Source organism: Aplidium turbinatum, chromosome 12, assembly GCF_918807975.1.
Source record: "Aplidium turbinatum chromosome 12, kaAplTurb1.1, whole genome shotgun sequence".
In the NCBI taxonomy this organism is placed as follows: Eukaryota; Metazoa; Chordata; class Ascidiacea; order Aplousobranchia; family Polyclinidae; genus Aplidium; species Aplidium turbinatum.
The window spans coordinates 13,517,643-13,539,183 of NC_137483.1; the positions used below are offsets into that span (position 1 = coordinate 13,517,643).

The window sequence follows — 21,541 nt, forward strand, 5'->3', positions numbered from 1 at the left end:
ATTAAAGTGTGGAAACAATTAGCAGTCGCAAATTGCCAATTTTTGGTCTACTGTAGTTTTAACTTTGGGTTGCGGGATTTTGGGCTCTTTTTTTGAATATTAGGAAATACCGTATGCAATGTAAGTCCATCACTCAGTGATAGCCCAAGTGCAAGTGTTTGCACATAAGCTAGTTATCAGGAGAGAGAAATAATTTTATTTAGCTATCAAATTTTATACTACTAGTACGTAATAAGCTTACATCACAATAACATACAATTCATAAACATAGAGAGAGAGAGAGAAAAAACTTTTATTTTGTCTGTTGCAACAATAGCACGGTACAATTATACACAACATGAATAGAATAGAATAGCACCATAGCCATCTAGGTACCACAACAGATATAGAGAAACGCTATATACTCTTGGACTGGTGTTGTCCGATCCAGTTTTCAGTTTAATTTTCACTGGTATCTTAACAGTAACACCTTCTGTATCATACTTTCACTGATAGGGCGGAAGCTGACTCCTGACTTAGTGACTTAGTAAGGTCTTTAGCTTCTTTTCTCTCTCATTTCAGTATGTAAAGTAGGGGCTCCGGCACTTCCTGAGAGTGGCGGGGGGGTAATTTAAGCATGGACGGGGACGATGTTTTGACATCGACGGGGGCTTGTTGGATTATATCGCATCACATGTAGGCCCACTTTTGCGAAGTCGCCCCCCAGACCTCCTTCGCATTACTGAAAGCTTCAGTTTCTTATACAGCGTCTTAGGCGGCATGTTTCGCGCAGAAGATTTTTGCCTTTCAACACGACTTAAAATCGAAATATTATTTCAACGAATCTAAAATCTCGAGCAAAAGCTTTTTAACAATTGCCACATTTTTGGGGTTTTGAAACAATTTTGACCGGAAGAGAGGACGTACGCAAAAATCTCTTTCTGTATTCTTCCTTGTCTCACGTCCTCCAAATTTTGTATAGCCTACTTCAGACGCTAAAAGGTTAGATTTAAAAGGTCAAAAGCGTTAAGGTCAAAGCTTAAATCTATAGCTTAATTTACAATTACGTGAATACAACACGGTAACTGTGCCATACTGTGCCTGTGCCATAACATCCACAGTGAAAGGAAAAGTTTCAGCATCTAGGGCAGTGGTTTTTAATCAGGGTTCGATCGAACCCCTGGGGCTCGACGAAGCTGATTCAGGGGTTCGGCGCAAACGTCCTATGAAACATTAATACACGGCCTACTGAATGATATATCAGTGAATATTTTTGGAAAATATTGTCCAGCCGAAACTTGATTGCGGCTTACGTGATGGTTAATAAACATCTACGTGTTTGACGGTAAAAATGTGTTTGAGTGGTAAAAATGTAGTAACTTAAAAGCTGAAGAGCAAATGCTTTTCAGAGGAAATTGCAGTTGTGGTAGCAGCGATTGGAAAATATTAACAACTTTGCTAACTTTCCACGTCTGGACCTGGACGAGGTAGTAAGTAGTTCCGGGACAGCAATTAATCGAGAAGTTGCAGAAGTCCATAGGCTTTAGCCAGTATTTACTGAGAATTTGCAGAAGTTGCAAAATTCATTTCAAAACTATCTTCCTGAGCAAACGCAATATCCAGCATGGATACGTCAGCCAATCAATGGTTTATTTGTCAGTGACAGGAACATATAGTAGGCTACATGTTTAAAATATGCTCATGAACTTATGATACTATTGAGATATGCTTATAGCAGATATAGACAATACATACTTGGATGACATTATCGAGCTTCAAGAAAGCAAGGTGAAAAAAATAAACTTCAACACAACAAATCTTCAAACGTTTTGGTCCCAACAAATGGAAAGTTATCCTTTTATTACAAAAGTTGCCCTTGAAGTTCTCATGCCATAGGTAACCACTTATTTATGCGAGGATGCGTTTTCTATTCTGGTGGATGTTAAAGCAAAAAAACGAAACCGGCATGCATGCGAAAATGACATGAGAATTGCTGTTTTCAAGACAAAGCCTCGAATCTCACTATTGGTCTCAGAAAAACAACAACAGAAGTCTCTTTGATACAATGATGTATTACTATTAAATGTGTTAGATTTTTGTTTTTGTAACTCAGTGAAAATTTGGGGTTCAACGAAAGCTTGCAGATTAGCGTAAGGGTTCGGCAGGTTAGTAAAGGTTAAGAACCACTGATCTAGGGCCTCCAGGCCTACATTCAACTCAGAAGAAAATAAAACAAAAGCTAAAATGTATTAACGTTTACAACAACTGAAAATAGGGAGACATCTTGATCGATACTACAGGAAGGCGTACCATCTGTGCGTATAAGAAATAACACTAAACAAAAAATGCCATAACACCCAGGACCCAGGTAATACCTTGTACCAAAATCTCGCAAAAACTGTAAAGAAATAGCATTAATATAAATTATAAACGAACACCTCAACTCAAACAAAACACTGTGTGCACTCTGCTTCTATTCTAAGTAGAACAGTCAGAAGTTTCCAAAAACTTTAAATCTTTGTGCATTGTTGAAAACAATTTTTTTGCAGATTTCATCTACACTTAGTTCATCCAAATACACTTGATGGGCATTGGGCATTGCAATGGAATTGAGTCTTAAAGCAGTCATGCCATGATTGCGGCGTAGCGAGCTAAACGATCTTTCAGCTTCTGCAGAAGAAGGGCCCTTGACCAATAGCAATCTTACAAGTTTTTCCACACTGGAAATACTACAAAAAATGGAAATACTGTAAAACACAAAAGTAAAAAAACATTAAAAATTAAATTTTTATCTCTGCATTAGTGGAGGAGTGGAGGTAATTTTGCATTAGTTACCCCCACTCCAATTGGTGGGGGTAATCTCCCCTCCGACCCCCTCTAACGGAGCCCATGATGTAAAGTACCAGCGTCTATACTTATTGTGACATCTGGAGAAAAAAAAACAGTGCAATTCAATCTGATTAGCCATGAGCAGTGAAAGACTGGTCATTTTGGATGCTTCTGTATCTTCTGTATCTTCTGTATCAATCAAACCATAGAATAGGATCACATTGAGGGTCTCCAGAAAATATTAAGAAATTTTTCTTTTAGCAATAATCATATGCTGCGTAGTTTGCAATGTACACAAGGAAGTTACCAGGAAGTATGTTTCAGGATGTTACTTCCATAAAATAGCATATGCTCTTGTTGAAAGAAGTGCGGAAATTTTGTTTTGGCAAGCTGCCCTATCAATATTTTTCGACAATTAGGAGTGCAAGTGGATACGAATAAAAAAGCAGAATTTTTGTGATAGCTCATGGAGATATTGCAAGCTGTCAGAGATTTCGGTTTTATGGATCAAACGTAGTGATAAGAAGTTTCGCAACTTTACCGCGGGATTGTTGAGGTGAGCAAAAAGTGCTGAATGTGACTTAAAGCAACACACAATGTGACCTTCACACTGTGAAGGTGTTTTTAGTATACTATTGTAATGTCGCAATAAATCGTATTTCTGAAATTTGCGTATTAACTGCATGAAAAAGCAAACAGATTCGTCATGCAATGGTAAAAACTAAAACTTTTTCCTTTGAAATCGACAATAAAACCAAGCCAAAACACAAAAATATGAATAGACAAGCTTTCTTTCTTGCACAATGCACAGACCTCACAAATTAAAAATGATTACGGTAGTTAAAAGCGGATATGGAAGAATCTAAACTGTATTGTGACTACTGAGAGTCTGTAGCAGTTTTCATTGGAAGATCCTGTCAGTCTTCTACACAAGACTTGATTGATTGAAGGAAGTGTTATCTATAGGCTAATTGAAAGAGCCTTTTTTATTTGAAAACTATCTTGGTAGTTTCTCATAAGTTTATACTTGATAGAGTTATACCAGTGGTTCTCAAACCGGAGCCACTTTACTTAGCCTACTAAGGGAGGACTTTTTGATTCTCGGAAAAAAAATTGTTCCAAAGAGGAATAGGGAAGAAAAAAAGCTGGAAATGAAATGGAGGAATTAGAATCATTTTAGGATTCGCAAGTTTGTGTGCTAAGTTTGCCAAAGGAGTTGTAGTGGCAGAGCGAATACTTCTGCCATGTTTAAATCACATATTTAGTTGAATATGATTGCAGTTCCTTGACAGAATCTTTGACTAAAAATGAGGAACACTCAACATTTGCAAGCGTAGACTGAATATATTTGACCAAAACTTTATGCTTTTCATCTCGATTTCCTTTAATAACAGTTTGTTTGTAAGTTTGTTTCGAAAAATTATTTTTTATAATTGTTCTTTTGCAGTGTTTAATTTATTTTCCATAGCACGCCTGGAAACATATTCATGTAGTTTGAAAAGTCTGTAGCCTAATTATCTTTTTTGTAATTTTTATTGGGAAGAAATTTGTGTGGTTTGGCTTTGAAAGATGTGATGTCACATCAAAAACAACTGTGAAAAACGTAAAAGAGGTTTCATGGGAACTATAAGCAAAAAACCGATGCAATGTCAATGTACATTGTATATTCCCTTACTCAGGAAAGAGGAAATTAACTTTCTCAAAATTTGCGTTGAATAGTTTCTGTTTAGTCTGAAATCACACCTTTGTTATTATCACGAAAAACTTTTGCAAACCATTATTACTTCCCTGCTTTTGGCGGTTTTTTAACTTTGCCATCTTTGTCGTTCATCCACCTCAAAATAGCAGATCTTGGGTTATATTCAGAGAGCGGTAGCATATTCATGTTGATGTCACGGATAGTTTGACGTATTAGCGCGTAGCGCTTGTCTGCAAGTAGTCTCATGTCTCACTGTGAACACTTATGTTCACTGGCCACTGCGTAAATGATCTGATAAAAGCTGAGAGACATTATTACATCATCGATCAGACAACTTCAAACAAAATTTATTTCACACTGATTGGTTAAAAAAATCGAAACTAATAGCATAAAAGAAATCTGCTTTCTGTTTTGTATGCGGTTGTTTATTATTCCGCCAAAAAACACTTATTTTATCACTGCGCATTTTGCAGTTTATCACTGCACAAAATGGTTATCACTGTGCCTTACAATTAGGTATGCACCAAGCATTTATTTTTAACCGAAAGGTGATTAAAAATTTGGATTTTACAATGAATTAAATTTTACGTTTGATAGGAATTTTGACTTTCTTCAAGGAGTGCATCCAATAGCATATTTGAGACGATTGCGTCTTATCCAATTGTATTAGGCTATCACCTCAGAGACAAAAAAATAACATAGCCGCCTGCTAGATGTTTTGTCGCTTGCCTAGGAAGCTATAAAAAGTATTCACTGGTCTAAGTTCATATATTTCTGTAACCTGGTCGTTTTAGAATAATTAGCATATTTTTGAAAAATACAACATTTGCAACAGATAACAAAACGGGTATGTATACATTTAGAAAAAATATAGGTTATTGTGTTGACATTAAGAAAATTTGTATTACAAATAGCCAATTGGTAATGACACTCTGGACGAAAAATAGTCGAAGAAGATTAATAAAGTCAATACGGTAATGTTGCAAAGTCTTCTAGTTGTGTCTGTTTGAGACATATATGCTATTTTGTTATTGTAAATTAACAACTTTGTATCAGTTCGTATGAAGCAGAGCCGGATGAAGATTTTGATGGGCCATAATTTCTAAAGGCAGTATTGGCTTATTGTTTTGCATTTGTCTACAGAACGCTAAATCAGTTTATAAAATTGCCTCTGTTTGCAAACCATGGTAAAAAATATACTCTGTATATGCAGTGAAAAAGTGTAATAAGGCCTACCATCAAGAACATAAACGTAAAAAAACGACATGTGTTTAATTTTATCGGATTGCTGTATACGCAAGACAGGGCGCAAGATGTAGATATAAGTCAGATGCATTTGTTAATTTAGCTAAAGGCCGTGAAGCATTTACTTTACGGTGAGGAAATTAGATTATGATAAGTTCTGATGAACTGAGCTGCATAAATGGTCTGGGCACTAGTTCCCTTCTATTGCGTAAGCCAGGGGTCACCAACCTTTTTTGCATGCGGGCCACTTTGGCGCTAAGGAGAGCTGTAGCGGGCCGCACTAATAAAATTTTGGGTAGGTTGACTCTTATGCTAGAAAAGAAGCATTTCGTACCCAGTATCCAACGTTACATGTTGTTAATATTTATCTTAAAATACAGCAGCAACAAAATTAGTCGAACAGCGCTACTGCCAGGCCAAGCTCTTTTAACAACACTTTTGACTTATTTAACAATGTCTAATAAACGAGGCCACTTGTTTTGTGCACTTATAGCGAGGCGAGCAAATATTCATCGCCAAGCAAGATTGGTGTTGTCCCTTTGCTTCACAAAAGATATCTTGCAATTAACAATTTCAGTAAACAAGGAAATGTTTGACACATCGCAATGCAGGCAACAATAGCGACCTGCAAACATATCAGCGAAAATAGGCTTCAATAACAAGGAGAAAAAAACCAGGCATCATGAAACAAACGCTTGTGGAAATCACCGAAATTACGTTTCTATCGTAACTCATGAACAACGTTCCCTCTAAAAAAGCAATGAGTTGGTTTTTCATCTTTTTTGTGAGAGTCTACAAAACCGCCTTTCTTTGATTATTAGACAACTGTCACTTACAGTGCTTACCAGCATGGCAAGAATTATTGAGTAACAACATTTTTGCATTAGGCTACTAAGCTAAATATTTTTCAACTGCCCGGAAGCATAATATTCCACTTTGTACGCATTTTAATCAACCACTGGGACAGTGTGGCTGGGCATCGCATTGGAATACCTTTAAGCAACCCCACCTAGAACTACAATCTGATTGGTCAGTGGAATCGTATGCAAAGCGAAAATATGCTTCCCGGAAAGTATTTTTTGCCTTCATGCTCTTTAACTTCTCAAGAAAAGTATTTTTGGTTATACTTGTATGCTGATACCTTTCGAGGGCCGCACATAACAGCACGGCGGCCGCCAGTTGGTGACCCCAGGCGTATAAGCTATCGAGTGCATGTGTGCTGAAAGCCTGCAAAGTTAAAACTGTGTCGAAAAAAGAGCTTGGTCATGGCAGAAAAAATATGACGTCACATATATTTTATCCAAAAATACCTCACATTTACTTCATTTATTTTGTTGCCCACTTAGTTCACTTGCAAGACTTCAACAGACAAGGGAAGCCAAAAATACGTATATTCTACTTCTTACTGCATGAAGCTTCTGTTTTAATGCTAAGACAAACAAGAAAGTAAAGTACCAAGCAGAGTTTCGATCATTCAAAGACTCAAACAGGGCGTAAGATTGCCACATTATAATATTCACTAAGTGGTAATACAATTTGGTAGCATGCATTGCATATTGGCATTTGTGCCGTATGCATCGCTTCAGTAGGCCTACATGCGTATTGCGTAGTGATATTTGCAAATTAAATTTATTTGCGGCTGGTTGTAACTAATAGGCTGTGTTATTGAGAAAATTGATCGAATTTATGTCATTCAAGAAGTATTGCATGAAAGCCTGAACTTAATTACATAATTTATTTTCGTTCTTCCTAAATGTAGCCAAATAATAATAATGCTTGTTTTTATATAGCGCTGTATACATCACAGAATCCGTTGCTCCTCAGCCCTTTACAAAGCAGACAGTGTCAATGCAGCCGAATAGAGGCGCAACTGAGTGCATTATTACTCGAATTTCTTGCTCGAATTTTATTCCGTTGCTCAGTGCCAAGCAGGAATTAGATTCAGTACCATTTTTAAAAGTCTTTGGTATGACCCGACAGATTACCGAACCCATGCCTACCGATTCGGAGGCGGATGCATTAACCACTGAGCCACCGAACCGGTTTGACGAATGACTATGACGAATGGTATGACAAATGGTGGTGTTCAACATCATTTGTCACTGGGGAACTGTGTTCCGAAATCTAATGCAATTCGCTATACCACAGCGAACTCGCAGCATCAGGCTAAAACAATTCGTTATCTACGTTGTGAAGTAAGCAACGATCATGCTGCTAAAAGCGAAACTCAATTTATTACTTTATACTTCTTTTAAATAACATGATACGTTCTACTAGTGCAAACTAAGTTAAACTATCACAAAATGTGTATGGTCATAATCTGCTTTTATTCCGACGTTTCGTCAATCAGACAAGACTGATTTCTTCAGGAGGCTAGAGATTATGACCTTACACAATTTTGTGATAGTACAGCTTAGTTTGCACTAGTAGAACGTAGGCTATCATGTTATTTAACTAAATGCCTGGTGAACAGCCTCATTCAATTTTTATATTTGTTTTCTTGTTTTGTTTAATTAGTATATACATATAGATTTAACTGATGTTATAGCTTACATGCCATGCCCAACTCATGAAAGCGTTCAGATTTCAGTTTGTCCGATAGTATTCATTCGTTCATTTTGTTCACTCAGATTTAAATCACGTTCTGCAGAGCACAACCAAATCCGCAGTCAGCTTGTGACAAATTTCAAATTAATTGAGTAAACTCATGAAAGCGTTCAGATTTCAGTTTGTCCGATAGTATGCATTCGTTCATTTTGTTCACTCAGATTTAAATCACGTTCTGCAGAGCACAACCAAATCCGCAGTCAGCTTGCGGCAAATTTCAAATTAATTGAGTAAATGTCAGATGTTGCTTGTATAAGTTTAAAACGTGCTGATGTACGCGTTAATTTCAAGTCAGAGGAAATTGCTGTCTTTGTGTATTGGTGTCTTTGTAGCTGCTGAAAATACTTTCATGCGCAAGTTGTGCCAACCTTAGTGTTTGGGTAGATTACTCGTTAGCCAGAGTTTGATTCAACAAAATTTTGCTTAAAATTAAAAAAAAAATTCTTAGAGTCAGTGTAATTAATCACGTACCTCGATTTTTTGAGATGACCAAATGTTTGATTTCTTCAATCTTTTCACGTAGAAAATGTTTGGTCGAAGGCTTCAAACAGCAGCAACTTGGGGCTACATTGAACATTCTGTCATTACAAATTCAATTAGCGGCAGGCTTCATGAGCGATATTAGATCACTTTCTCGAACGTTTGAGAGCAAAGGATTTTCAGTTTGTATTCAGACTTAGCAAAAGAGTCGCTTTACTGAAAAGCTGCACAAACACAGTGTTTCAAGGTTTGAACAAAATTTGATTAGCTTACGCTTGCAGCATTTTGACTAAGTCTAGGCAGTATCAAAAGTTAATCCACTTTTGCAATAAACAGATTTTGGACCAAATTAAACCGGGCATATCCCTACAAGCTAGAATAGTCAAGTAGAAGCTTTCATATTTTGGCTACATTATGAGAAGCACATCACTGGAAAAAGATATCATGTTTGGTTTGGTCAGCTGAAAAAGAGGAAAGGGTCGTCACAAAACGAGATGGCTCGATACAGTGACGAAAAATAAGCGGGATGGGATGGAAGAGCAAAGCGGTTGTGAGGAATCGAGAGCTGTGGAGGGAGATGATATATAGAGCGACCGAGAGTCAAAATTGACTGAACGGATAAGGAACCTTATCACACTAGTGAAAACAAACGAGTAGCCGAGTAATTCTAATTTGTATAGTAATATCTAAGATGCAACATATTGATTCGGGACCGTAAACTAAAAGTTAAACGTTAAAGTTGATACTTGAGGAATTGCGATCGTGCCATATTTTAAGCTGATTGCCCTGTTTTGGTATCAAGCACATTATAACGACTGCGTTTTGTCGCTTTTACCTTATTCTAAACCTTTGCTATGTTTGGCATACATTGTTGTTCGTTGTGATGGTCAGAAACAAAAACAAATTGAATTGAACTAGAAGAGGAGAAACAAACGCTTCAAGAAGCTTACGTTGTATTTTGCAGTGCTCCATACTGACAACTGAATATGATACAGTAACAAGGTTTTGTAGTGAACCAAAGATAATATGAAGTAAAAAAAATAGCTTTCACTGCTCCATTTTTGTTCAAAATTTACCATAATTGAGATTCTAAAACAATGACAGAAGGGACATCTACAAACCGACAATCTTCAACTGAGTTGCAATCTTATCCTCGTCGATGGATTGTCTTGTTGATATCAAGTACAGCTATTTGTCTCAGAGGTTTCAATCAGTCATGTTACGGACCAATAAACAGTGTTTTAACAGAATACCTTCGAATTCAACCATGGCAAGTGGATTGGTTTATTTTGACACAATCAGTTGTATTTCTGAGCATGGCCTTACCATTATCATGGGTGACTTCAAGAATTGGCTTCAAAAACTCATTCGTTCTGATGACAGTTACTTTAGCAATAGGCTTTGGTTTCACTACTGTTGGTGTATCTCTGCGAACAGGATTTCCATCAGCTATCGTAGGTCAATTCATCATGGGATTTAGCAATATCATTTCCTGGTCAATACCACCGGCCACTGCTGCAATCTGGTTCCCAACTAAGGAAGTCGCAACTGCCGTAGCTTTACAAGTTGTGGGTAGAGGCGTTGGCGAGTCTGTTGGTTCAATCATAACTCCACTGCTGGTAGACATTAACGATCCAATAGAAATAATAGGAGCACGTTTGATGTGGTTATTTATTGTAGTTACTTTTGTATCTGTATTACTTGTAATTGCTGTGTTTATATTTGTAATTGACGAACCACCATTACCTCCAAGCGAATCACGAGCACAAATGATCAGAAAGAAAAATGAAGTAGGAAGCGTCGAAGATTTAAGTTTTAAGGAAGCTTTAAAGCAATACACTCAAGTCATCAAAGATCTTTTCCGCGACCCTTATTTTGTGTGTATTTGGTTGGTGTTTGGTATGGTCAACCCGGTCTTGAGAAACAACAGCGTTCTTTTGTCGTCCGTGTTGCAATCCGCGTTCAAAAACGACACGCAGCTCAACAAAAAAGCCGGATTTGTTCTTATGGGAGGCTGGATTGCATATACTCTTGGTGGATTTATTGCAGGTCCCTTGATAACTATGACAAAAAAATACAAACACATTGTTTTGTTTAGTGTTGGTTTGGAATGTGTTTCAGCACTCATAGTCATGATCGGCATGAAAGTGAGACAACTGATATGTGTCTACGTGGGTGTAGTGACCACAGGGATATTTCTTGGGATGGCAAATACATCGCTTTACGAGATTATACTAGAAATTACTTACCCTAAACCTCCAATGTTAGTCACAATGGTGAACATCATTGGAATGGGTATATTCAGGTTGCTTTATCCTATCATTGGACGTTTTACACTGATTGGTATTGGTCCAACTGCTTCAACAGCTTTTCCATTTGGTCTTTTGCTCATTGCAACAATTATGCTTGCTGTCATAAATCCTCCTTATAAACGTCTTAAAGCAGAGCGTGGCGAAACACAAATGTTGCTAGAAGAACGTAACTAGGCATGGTTGCAGAATCACAAGTTTTTGCGTCTAACGACATGAAGTAATTTTCAGTAACTTTCCGCAATTGTCTTAACTTTTACTTGCTATGAATATGACTGATCAACTTTCATATTCTTTATATTTCTTTGGTGATGTGTGACTTGGATCACAATGAGATAATTTCTATTCGACGTCATATCATCCGTAAGCTGCATACAGAGCAATTGCGTACCGCTGTTTGTTTTGTAAACCAAGCTGTGCAGTGTTTTAATGTGTTGAATATGACTTATGCTGTAAACTAAAGGATATCCAGGTATTCAATGTTGTTCCTTTAATATTGCTTATAGTAACTTGATGCACTGCAATAAATTAAATTGTGAGATCTTTTTTTCGTATATTGAGTTTGACACTTGCTCTAAAATGCTTTTAATAAAAAATTGAATGAGGCTCTTCACCAGGCATTCAGTATAATAACGTGATGCGTTCTTGAGGTGTAAACACAGATAAACTATCACAAGATGTGTAAGGTGATAATCTGCTTTTATTCCGACGTTTCGTCAATCAGACACGACTGGTTTCTTCAAGGGACTGTATCAGATAATGACCACCTGTTTAGCATGGCAAAACACAGGACTTTGTTGCTGTAAGTCACCTAAACATGCAAAATAAAATTTAACTTTGAAACAAATATTATCGCGAGCAAACTTTAAAAGGAATTCAAATGTTCTCAGTCAACAAAAAGTGTTTCCTTGTTGAGTGATAACTTTTAAATTATTTTTTTCTAGTTTCAAAATGTGCTCGATAATTTTTGTTTTAAAGTTGAATTTTACTTTGCATGTTTAGTTGATTTAGATCAAGGGCCTCAAACTCATATTGTTCTAAGGTCAAATGAATACTTGTGAATTTATGCGAGGGCCGCAATACCTTTTTACATGGGGGAAATTCAAGCGTGTCTTCCACTCTTCCTGGCTCGTTCCCCATTTTCAATTTTGCGGACGGGTCCTGCAGTCCACGGATTTTCAGTCCACACTCTCCTTCCACTGGCACCTTGACTCTACAGCCTGGCCCCTGCGACCAAAGCTGGTGGACCTTTCCTCGGGTGCATCACCACCTCAAAATCACACTGCTTTCAGCTGCCGCTGGAGTAGCGGGCCGGTTCTTTGAAGTCTATGACCTTGCTATGTTTATTGTACTTTTCTTGCAGTGTCAATTCTTTTGTAACCATACGTCGTAGATGCTGATAAAACAGTTTATCGCCGTGCAACAAAACAAAATAACATAGTAAAGATAAAAGGCAGGGATGTCCAACCTTTTATTTTAGTGGGCCGCATTGTCACTTGAAATAATTCAATGGGCCGCAGAACCTATTAAATTTCATGAAACTGTTCTCAGATATCTCTTCTTTTGTCCAGTTACGGTTCTTGGTGAAAGTCTTATATCTGAAAAATAGTTTGTTTTTATCTCTGGACATATGTTTTCAACAACATCCATCATACATCTTTTCCCAAATTCGTCATCAATATACGGTTTCTTGTCTTTTGCTATTAATTGAGCTACCTTGTATAGCTAACCAGGTACATCAAGATAAGGAACTATTGAACAACATAACTCAAAGGCAACTTAAATTTCTCGGTCACATTATCAGAAAAGAAGATTTCGAAAATCTCTGTCTAAGCGGCCGCCTTCTCGGGAAACGTGCTCGTGGCAGACAAAGAACAACATTTATATCTAATTTCAATACATCAATCAGCCAACCAAGAACACTTTGGGACACTGCGCGACAAAGGGAACACTGGAAAAATTTACGAACTGAGCATCTAGTTCATCAAAGGCCGCATCGGCTATGATACTGTTGATGATGATGATGTATAGCTAGCAAAAGAATTTTCTAATTTATTGGTTTGCTTTCCTTTGTAACAGAGAAATTTGCTGTTTTAAGCTATTTTTGATTAGATTAACTTTTCCGTTTCTTGTTTGACCCATTATCTTGGAAAAAATAATTCTGTTTTGTGTCAAATGGCGTTTTACACTGAATTCCTTGTTTACAAAAACAGAAACTCAGCAAATCAAAGACGTGGGCCTACCAAAATAATTAATGAAAAAGTACTTGCTCTCCCATTCGATTATAATATACCACTGACAGAGACATATTATACTATAATTTGTAAAGGGGCTTGTGGCCGCATGATTTCATGATTCCATGGTAGGCGGTAGGTTGCCGACCCCTGATATAGCTTATAAGCCTAGTTTACACAAAAAGAACGTATCATGTTATAAACGATTTTATTTGTTGTGTTTCAGAATCGCGTTTGTAATTTTTGCGCTATTGATCGTTTATTGAATATAAGCTATAATCTTTTTTTGGTGTTCTAAAGTCTGAGGCGCTTCATTACACTATAGGTTCCATAATTTTTGCGATGTCTTTTTTTCTGCGCAATTAAGTCAACTTGCAGTAGTAGCAGAGCCATTGCCTTTGTAGTAGTGGCCAGTGGTGTTGAATGGAAGATACAGTGCAGGGAGTACTGTTAGACCCGACCCGGCATGATTTTAGAGGCCGTAACATTTCCAAGGAGCCCGAATACTTGAAGAAACCACAGCGTATTTTTTTGGAGATAGTGCGTTTTTTTATAGTGCCTTGATTTGTTGCTCAAGGTTTTCATTAGTAGCAGTGCCACAAAGCTTACCCTACAGAATATATAGACTCCATAATCCACAGCAGCACAAGATTTTACTACACCTGTTCAACTGTTTTTAAAAGTTTGAAATTCCGCAACATTTTACCGTCTATTCTCATTTATTGATTTTTAGCCAGGTTATATCACAAGATGAAGCGGATCTTTCCATTGCTGTCTCGTACACGCTAATAACAAAGAATTAATACGCTAACTAAAACCCGAACATGTCAAGTCAACACTAAGGAATGGTAAACTTAGGCTTATCACTTCTGGCCTACACCATCTGTCATATACCTGGACCAGTAGTTGCGTTATTCCTAGTCGATTTAATTTCGATAACTAATTCAAATAGTGCACAGGTTTTATGAATTAGTGGTACGATCAGTGTTGGGCGCGATAACTCATTTTTCAGTTAAGCGATAACGATAATCGATAAACGAAAAATGCCTAAAGCGATAACGATAAAATTATCGCCGATATTGTCCGATGACAAAATTTTTTTTTTCTTGATTAGCGCTGCCCCATCCCATGCAGCACGAACTGTTTTCATCAACATGACGAAAAATACAAAAATTTTTGTAAGTTATGCATGAATAGAATCGCAACAGCGGCAGTGCGTATCGAACCTTCAACCTCTTGATCCAGAATCAAACCATTGAGGTAACCGCTGTGCTTATAATTATACCTTTAGATACCAGTTGGATGCTTTTATCAATGGAGTTACACTGCCGCTTACGTGCAGTAGGCAAAATAATTAAATCAAATGAAAATACAGTACCATAAAAATTCCAAACTTTTGTATTTTGCTTTCTGCAGCTGTTTAGAGAAAAGTCGCCTGAGCGCTTACATTTTAATTGTAAAATTCACTCGCGATTGCCGATTGCAGCAAAACAATAAGACTCTGGGGCTGGTAGATCTGAGATCGATTCCAGGTTGGGTCAAACCGAAGACTTTAAAAACAGTACCGAATTTGTTCTATCCTGCATTGCGCAGTGAGAATGAGTCGGGTAATAATGTGATAACATCGTAAACCTGATATAAATTAAAAATGAGCCCTGTCGCTAAAATACATTAGCTGTTGTAGAGCGACAATAAATAAAACCATAACATTATTACTATTAAAACCACAAGAGAATTGTTGCATGCATTTCATTGCATTGCAATTTTGCAACTCTAAAAATGATTGTGTTGTCAGGGCCGTCGCTGCAGGGGAGCGTGCCCCCTCCCCTGACAACGACCTGTGCACACACACTTCAGGCACTGTAGAAGAACTGGTTTCAACTTTAGTTTCATTAACTAGGTGGCTAGTAAAAATGTTACTTTTCATGTTCTTTCCACTTGTGTGTTGATCCGAAATAAAATTTATCGGCGATAATCAAATATTGCCTTTGGCGATAACGATGAACGATAACTGAAAAAATGATTGAGCGATAACGATAGGCGATAATAATTTATCGCCGGTAAATTATCGCCGATAATGCTCATCACTGGGTACGATACTGATGAGTGCAGTCTCATGGGCAAAACAACTGTCTATTCCATATAGGCAGGGCCGTGTGAGCATTACACTGGTCTACAAGAAAAGAATTTTTTTTGCGCCATGGACTTTGAAGACTGATTTAGAGTAATTTTAGGGTGCTGAATCCGAATCTGACCTCAGATTTATCAGGTTTGTGAGATATGATAACATCAAATTTTTACTTTTGTCAAAAGTGGAAGATTGGCGTTGTGTTTACCACCAACATAATGCAGTGCTATAACGAAAGGTTAGTGATAGACAGGCCAGATTGAGATTCAGCATCCCAAAATTACTCTAAATCAGTTTTCAAGGTTCATGCCTCAAAAATCGTGTAGACCAGTGTTATCTGAGGGCTCAAGCGAGTATTTGACCCGAGCTATTTCAAACTTGGCTTACAACTCTTTGTTGCGTAGTTTGTATGATTAACAGCAATCCGATTGTAGGTAGCTATAATTTATATTCATTTTGCTTTCCATTTATAGTCCGCTCAGTTAGACCAAAGACTTTTTAACTTCGCGGAAAAGTGAGAGGCTTTGCCAGAAACTCACTTTTATACTTGAAGTACCGTAAGTTTAACAGAGCAAGCTAGAATATACACTCAGGCCTTGTAATGAACAGTTTACACTTAGCTTCTGATGTTTAATGACTTTAGCATCTGTGGCTACCACCACTGTAGCCTACATGTCGATCATTTGTTCATTTAAATGAATAGACTAATGTCCGGAACAGATTTTATTTCTGAAACGAAATTTTGATTTTATAAAAAGCAACTTGAAGCAAAACTAAAATGTCCATTGAACAAATCAATATGAACTAAAATTATAGCAAAGAAATTTTACGTCAAAATTAAGCTTCGTTTCTGTTTTGTTTCGAACACTCTAAATATTGTGATCGAGGTCAGTGGTGCCGAAGTAGGGGGGGATGGGGGGGATATATCTTCCAATATTTTGGCAGCATCCCTCCCAATAATTTGATTTAGTTGTTTGCAAGCATCTCGAATTGCTGTTGGTTTTTATTTATTGATGTTTGATCACAGTTCTAAATAGCCTTGAATTTGACGCTAGACAATGAAGGACCTTCATTGAAAGTATTAAGGACGAGTTGGACCAGGCCAATGGCCACGGCACTGCAGTAATGCTTATGAGGGGACTCATTGTATTAATTTCCTGTGCAGGCCGTCCGCATAAATGACATTGCTAAATGAGTTTTCAATGCGCACTAGGCTACCGTAAGACGCAATATGTTCGGTTGTAACAAGTTCTTGTGATGTGTTTGAAAGTTATTACTTTTGTCATAAATTTGCAAATGTTCTTATGTAGCTTCGATTGTTTTCAGTCTCCTGACTAGTGACTTTGTCCTATAGTGCACTAAGTGTAGTGATTCTAGTGAAGGAGAGGACAAGAACAAAAGTATAACTTCTCTTTTTTGTTTTTTTGGAAAAACTAAGTATAGGCCTATTTATTGGAAGGTCATAGGTTCGAATCACGCTGGAAGTACCAATTTTTCTTTGCTTGTTTCTTAATCTTGCAGTAGTCATTTACAAGAGCACTGGTAGCACTTTTATCTCCATGATATCTTATCTGTATATTATGCTGTTAGCAGCTAATTTACCGAGATCCGGTAATTGTTTAATAAACTTAATACCGGTACCACTAAAATTGTGTATAAAAGCATGCATTCCCCCCAATGTTCAAAATCATTTAAAATTTGATAAAATGTTGATTTATCCCCCCCAATCCTCAACTAACTCCGGCACCACTGTTCGAGGTTCAAACGCTTGTTCAACAGCTTATTATCTTTTTATCAACTTTTATTTGCACGTTTATTTGCATATTTTTGCATAACGTATAGGTTAGGTATTCGTGAACAGAGTCTTAAACATGCGGTGCAATTTTTTACTCAATATAAAGCTTAGAATTTGCGTGAATTGCATCCAATGTACTTTTGATCATGAAAAGTTTCCACTGTGCAGAATACCCATAGCAGTAGAGATGCTTTATCACTGAAGAGTTAACTACAGCAATAACTAGACTAATCACAGCCTGGCGCCTAATCCATTTCATTTGGTTTCAAAGTCAAAATCAGTTGCGACCCATGAAGGACGACAATTGCCATTATAGTTTCAGTAGTGTATATTTAATACAGTAGTATATATTTAGTTTCAGTTCAACGTGCTTTTAAAGGGCATAAGCCTTGTTATTCACGCAACTACAGTTCACCAGCTTCATTTTTAATCATCAGAAATTGATTTTGCCATATTGCTATGGCATTGTCAATCTGAATTCTAAAAACTTCTCATAGATATTAAAAATGTATATATATGTATGGCAGTACTTTGAAACAAAGATAGTAGTTTAAAAATCACTTCATTTGTAAGACCTCCTATGGCTAAAAAGTCCACTGCGTGACTGGCAGGTGCGACCGCAACAATAACATGTAAAACCTGCCACTATTAATGATGGGAATTTCCGACGATTCTGTCTATTGCGTATCTTTTCCTCTTGATGGGTGATACCAGTGATACGCGTTTTTTCATAACGTCCATAACTATACAATAATAAATAATATATGCAAATAATAGCCGTGATAATTGCTTTTACTGTAAAGGGTGTTGTCAATACACTTGGAGTATCGATAGATACAAATGTTAGAATTGTCATTAATACTAACGTCATCTTGGTTCTACCGTACACAAATAAAAGCCATAGCAGCACTGTTTCAACCATCTTATATTATGGAACCTCAAATGTTTTTAATGTTTTGATAGCTTACTAGAGATCAACCCGTGTTTGATTTGCCAATATCAATCAATAACGAGGTTCAGAATGCTGAAAATGTGTTGAAGAAAGGGCCAATAATACCATTCTTGGAGGCCAAAGAATCTTACCGTTGTCTAATGCGACACTTTGTCGAAGGACAGTTTTAAATTAAATTATATAACAATAATTTATTGAACTACTATACTACTACAGCCACAATGCATCACATGCAACTGCCATAAGTTTTATTTACAGTATTTTTAATATCCAGAAAGCGCTTCAAAGACACTCTAAAAGTTTATTGAAAGTATGTAACTTAGACACTCGACATTGGAAAAATCTTGCTGTAGATAGAGATTTGTAGAGACTCACTGTGCTTGAGGACGTCTTCAAGTATGAAAAAACGCGTATCACTGGTATCACCCATCAAGAGGAAAAGATACGCAATAGACAGAATCGTCGGAAATTCCCATCATTAATAGTGGCAGGTTTTACATGTTATTGTTACGGTCGCACCTGCCAGTCACGCACTGGACTTTTTAGCCATAGGAGGTCTTACAAATGAAGTGATTTTTAAACTACTATCTTCGTTCCAAAGTACTGCCATCCATATATAAATCAAATGTAGTTATTACTATCTGAAGCCTTTACAAATTGTTTCCATATATATATATATACATTTTTACTATCTATGAGAAGTGTTTAGAAGTCAGCACATTTTGAGGTAGAAGTCACAACAGTGCACAGCAGCAATCATTTGTGAGTAGCCTACACTTTACATTATTTGTATATCAGGGACGTTACAGCAAATGTAGTTTTCTCTAAAAAAATCTCAACAGTCTGTTTTACTTTTGGTAGGATATTCAAAGGTTTTTCATGTAAATAAAGTCAGGTAGTTGTTCGCCGCCATAAGTTAATAAGTATATTTATTACGATTATAAACTGGTAAACTGCCTCTGGTAAGCGGTCCGTTTGATGGTAGATTTTTTCAACACAAAAATAATTTGGTTTGGAGGCAAAATCCTTTCCATTGGTTTTGTTTTAAAATAAAGACAATTTCATTCCACTTTCAACGAGAAAGGAAACCGAAGCATACTAAACGATAATGAAGTACACGAGTGTCTACGAACGATCAACAATAGGCTATGGGCTATGTTGGTTTTTATTGAAGAATGAAGATGTGAAGAATTTCATTCGATTTCAAATCGTTTTTTACAGAATTAAATTTCGTTTCCACCCACAAAAATTGCTTCCAACATGGTTTCAAACAAATAATAATCGGAAAATATAAATCTCTTTTAAAAATTGTCTTTCTAATTCGAAATTTCAGTAAATTGTTATAGTACTACAGTAGGCTAAGTGCAATAAAATATCAGGCAATAGTATACAGACAGAAAAAGATAGTTCATAAGTTTTTACCGAGTTACTAATCTTATAAGACGTTAACTGTGACTCCTAACACTTGTCCTCTTTTTTGCTAAAACCACAATATGTAGCCTACTTTGGTGACATGCTTGCAGAATACAATTTCGGTGAAGAAGTGATTTTTTAGACCAATGACAAATACATCCTAGCAACCACATAGAATTTAATATAAAATTAAGTTAAATGCTGTGTGGTTACTGGGATGTATTTGTCCATTATTTTTGAAAAAATGATGATGGGATTCATTTGTCAGCTTCCAAAACCATACATAGACTTTATATGTATTTACAAAGCTATTAGGAGCACCTTATGTCATACATAATAACAAATATTTTGTAGATGAATAGGCTATAACGTAAAACTGAAATCTTTTTGTAATTATTATGCCTGTTTTTTCTGGACCAAAGCCGCCGAGTGATACACTCTCACTGGATGAAATACCGTTGAACGAAAAACCGTCAACAAGATTGAAAGCTTATCCGCGTCGATGGATTGTCTTGTTCATATCAAGTACAGCTATTTGTCTCAGAGGTTTTAATCAGTCATGTTACGGACCAATAAACAGTGTTTTAACAGAATACCTTCGAATTCAACCATGGCAAGTGGATTGGTTTATTTTGACACAATCAGTTGTATTTCTGAGCATGGCCTTACCATTATCATGGGTGACTTCAAGAATTGGCTTCAAAAACTCATTCGTTCTGATGACAGTTACTTTAGCAATAGGTTTTGCTTTTACGACTGTTGGTGTATCTCTGCGAACAGGATTTCCATCAGCTATCGTAGGTCAATTCATCATGGGATTTAGCAATATCATATCCTGGTCAATACCACCGGCCACTGCTGCAATCTGGTTCCCAACTAAGCAAGTCGCAACTGCCGTAGCTTTACAAGTTGTGGGGAGAGGAGTTGGCGAGTCTGTTGGTTCAATCATAACTCCACTGCTGGTAGACATTAACGATCCAATAGAAATAATAGGAGCACGTTTGATGTGGTTATTTATTGTAGTTACTTTCGTATCTGTATTACTTGTAATTGCTGTATTTATATTTGTAATTGACGAACCACCATTACCTCCAAGCGAATCACGAGCACAAATGATCAGAAAGAAAAATGAAGATGGAAGCGTCGAAGATTTAAGTTTTAAGGAAGCTTTAAAGCAATACCTTCAAGTCATCAAAGATCTTTTCCGCGATCCTTATTTTGTGTGCATTTGGTTGGTGTTTGGTATGGTCAACCCGGTCTTGAGGAACAACAGCGTTCTTTTGTCGTCCGTGTTGCAATCCGCTTTCAAAAACGACACGCAGCTCAACAAAAAAGCTGGATTTGTTCTTATGGGAGGCTGGATTGCATATACTCTTGGTGGATTTATTGCAGGTCCCTTGATAACCATGACAAAGAAATACAAACACATTGTTTTGTTTAGTGTTGGTTTGGAATGTGTTTCAGCACTCATAGTTATGATTGGTATTGAGCTTAGAAAGTTGATATGTGTCTACGTGGGTGTAGTGACCACAGGGATATTTCTTGGGATGGCAAATACATCTCTTTACGAGATTATACTAGAAATTACTTATCCTAAACCTCCAATGTTAGTCACAATGGTGAACATCATTGGAATGGGTATATTCAGGTTGCTTTATCCTATCATTGGACGTTTTACACTGATTAGTATTGGTCCAACTGCTTCAACAGCTTTTCCATTTGGTCTTTTGCTCATTGCAACAATTATGCTTGCTGTCATAAATCCTCCTTATAAACGTCTTAAAGCAGAGCGTGGCGAAACACAAGTATTGCTGGAAGAACGTGATTAGATACGCTTAAAAATCTTGCACTGTTTCAAATGTTGTTTTTTG

The 21,541-nt window shown here is 36.9% G+C and overlaps 2 protein-coding genes across 2 annotated transcripts; both read left to right on the forward strand.

The window, feature by feature from the left end:
- The first annotated feature begins 9,836 nt into the window (after positions 1-9,836).
- On the forward strand, positions 9,837-11,751 carry LOC145781333 (choline/ethanolamine transporter flvcr2b-like). Its single transcript, XM_082593110.1, has one exon. The coding sequence runs from the start codon at positions 9,937-9,939 to the stop codon at positions 11,323-11,325; it is 1,389 nt and encodes a 462-aa protein (XP_082449236.1). The 5' UTR covers positions 9,837-9,936; the 3' UTR covers positions 11,326-11,751.
- Positions 11,752-20,068: 8,317 nt separating this feature from the next.
- Positions 20,069-21,541, forward strand: LOC145780601 (choline/ethanolamine transporter FLVCR2-like). The gene has a single exon (XM_082592227.1). It carries the CDS (start codon positions 20,069-20,071, stop codon positions 21,497-21,499), a length of 1,431 nt encoding a protein of 476 aa, XP_082448353.1. The 3' UTR covers positions 21,500-21,541.

Coding starts and splice junctions, on each gene's coding strand:
- LOC145781333 (XM_082593110.1), top strand. CDS start 9,937: ATGACAGAAGGGACATCTACAAACCGACAATCTTCAACTGAGTTGCAA.
- LOC145780601 (XM_082592227.1), top strand. CDS start 20,069: ATGCCTGTTTTTTCTGGACCAAAGCCGCCGAGTGATACACTCTCACTG.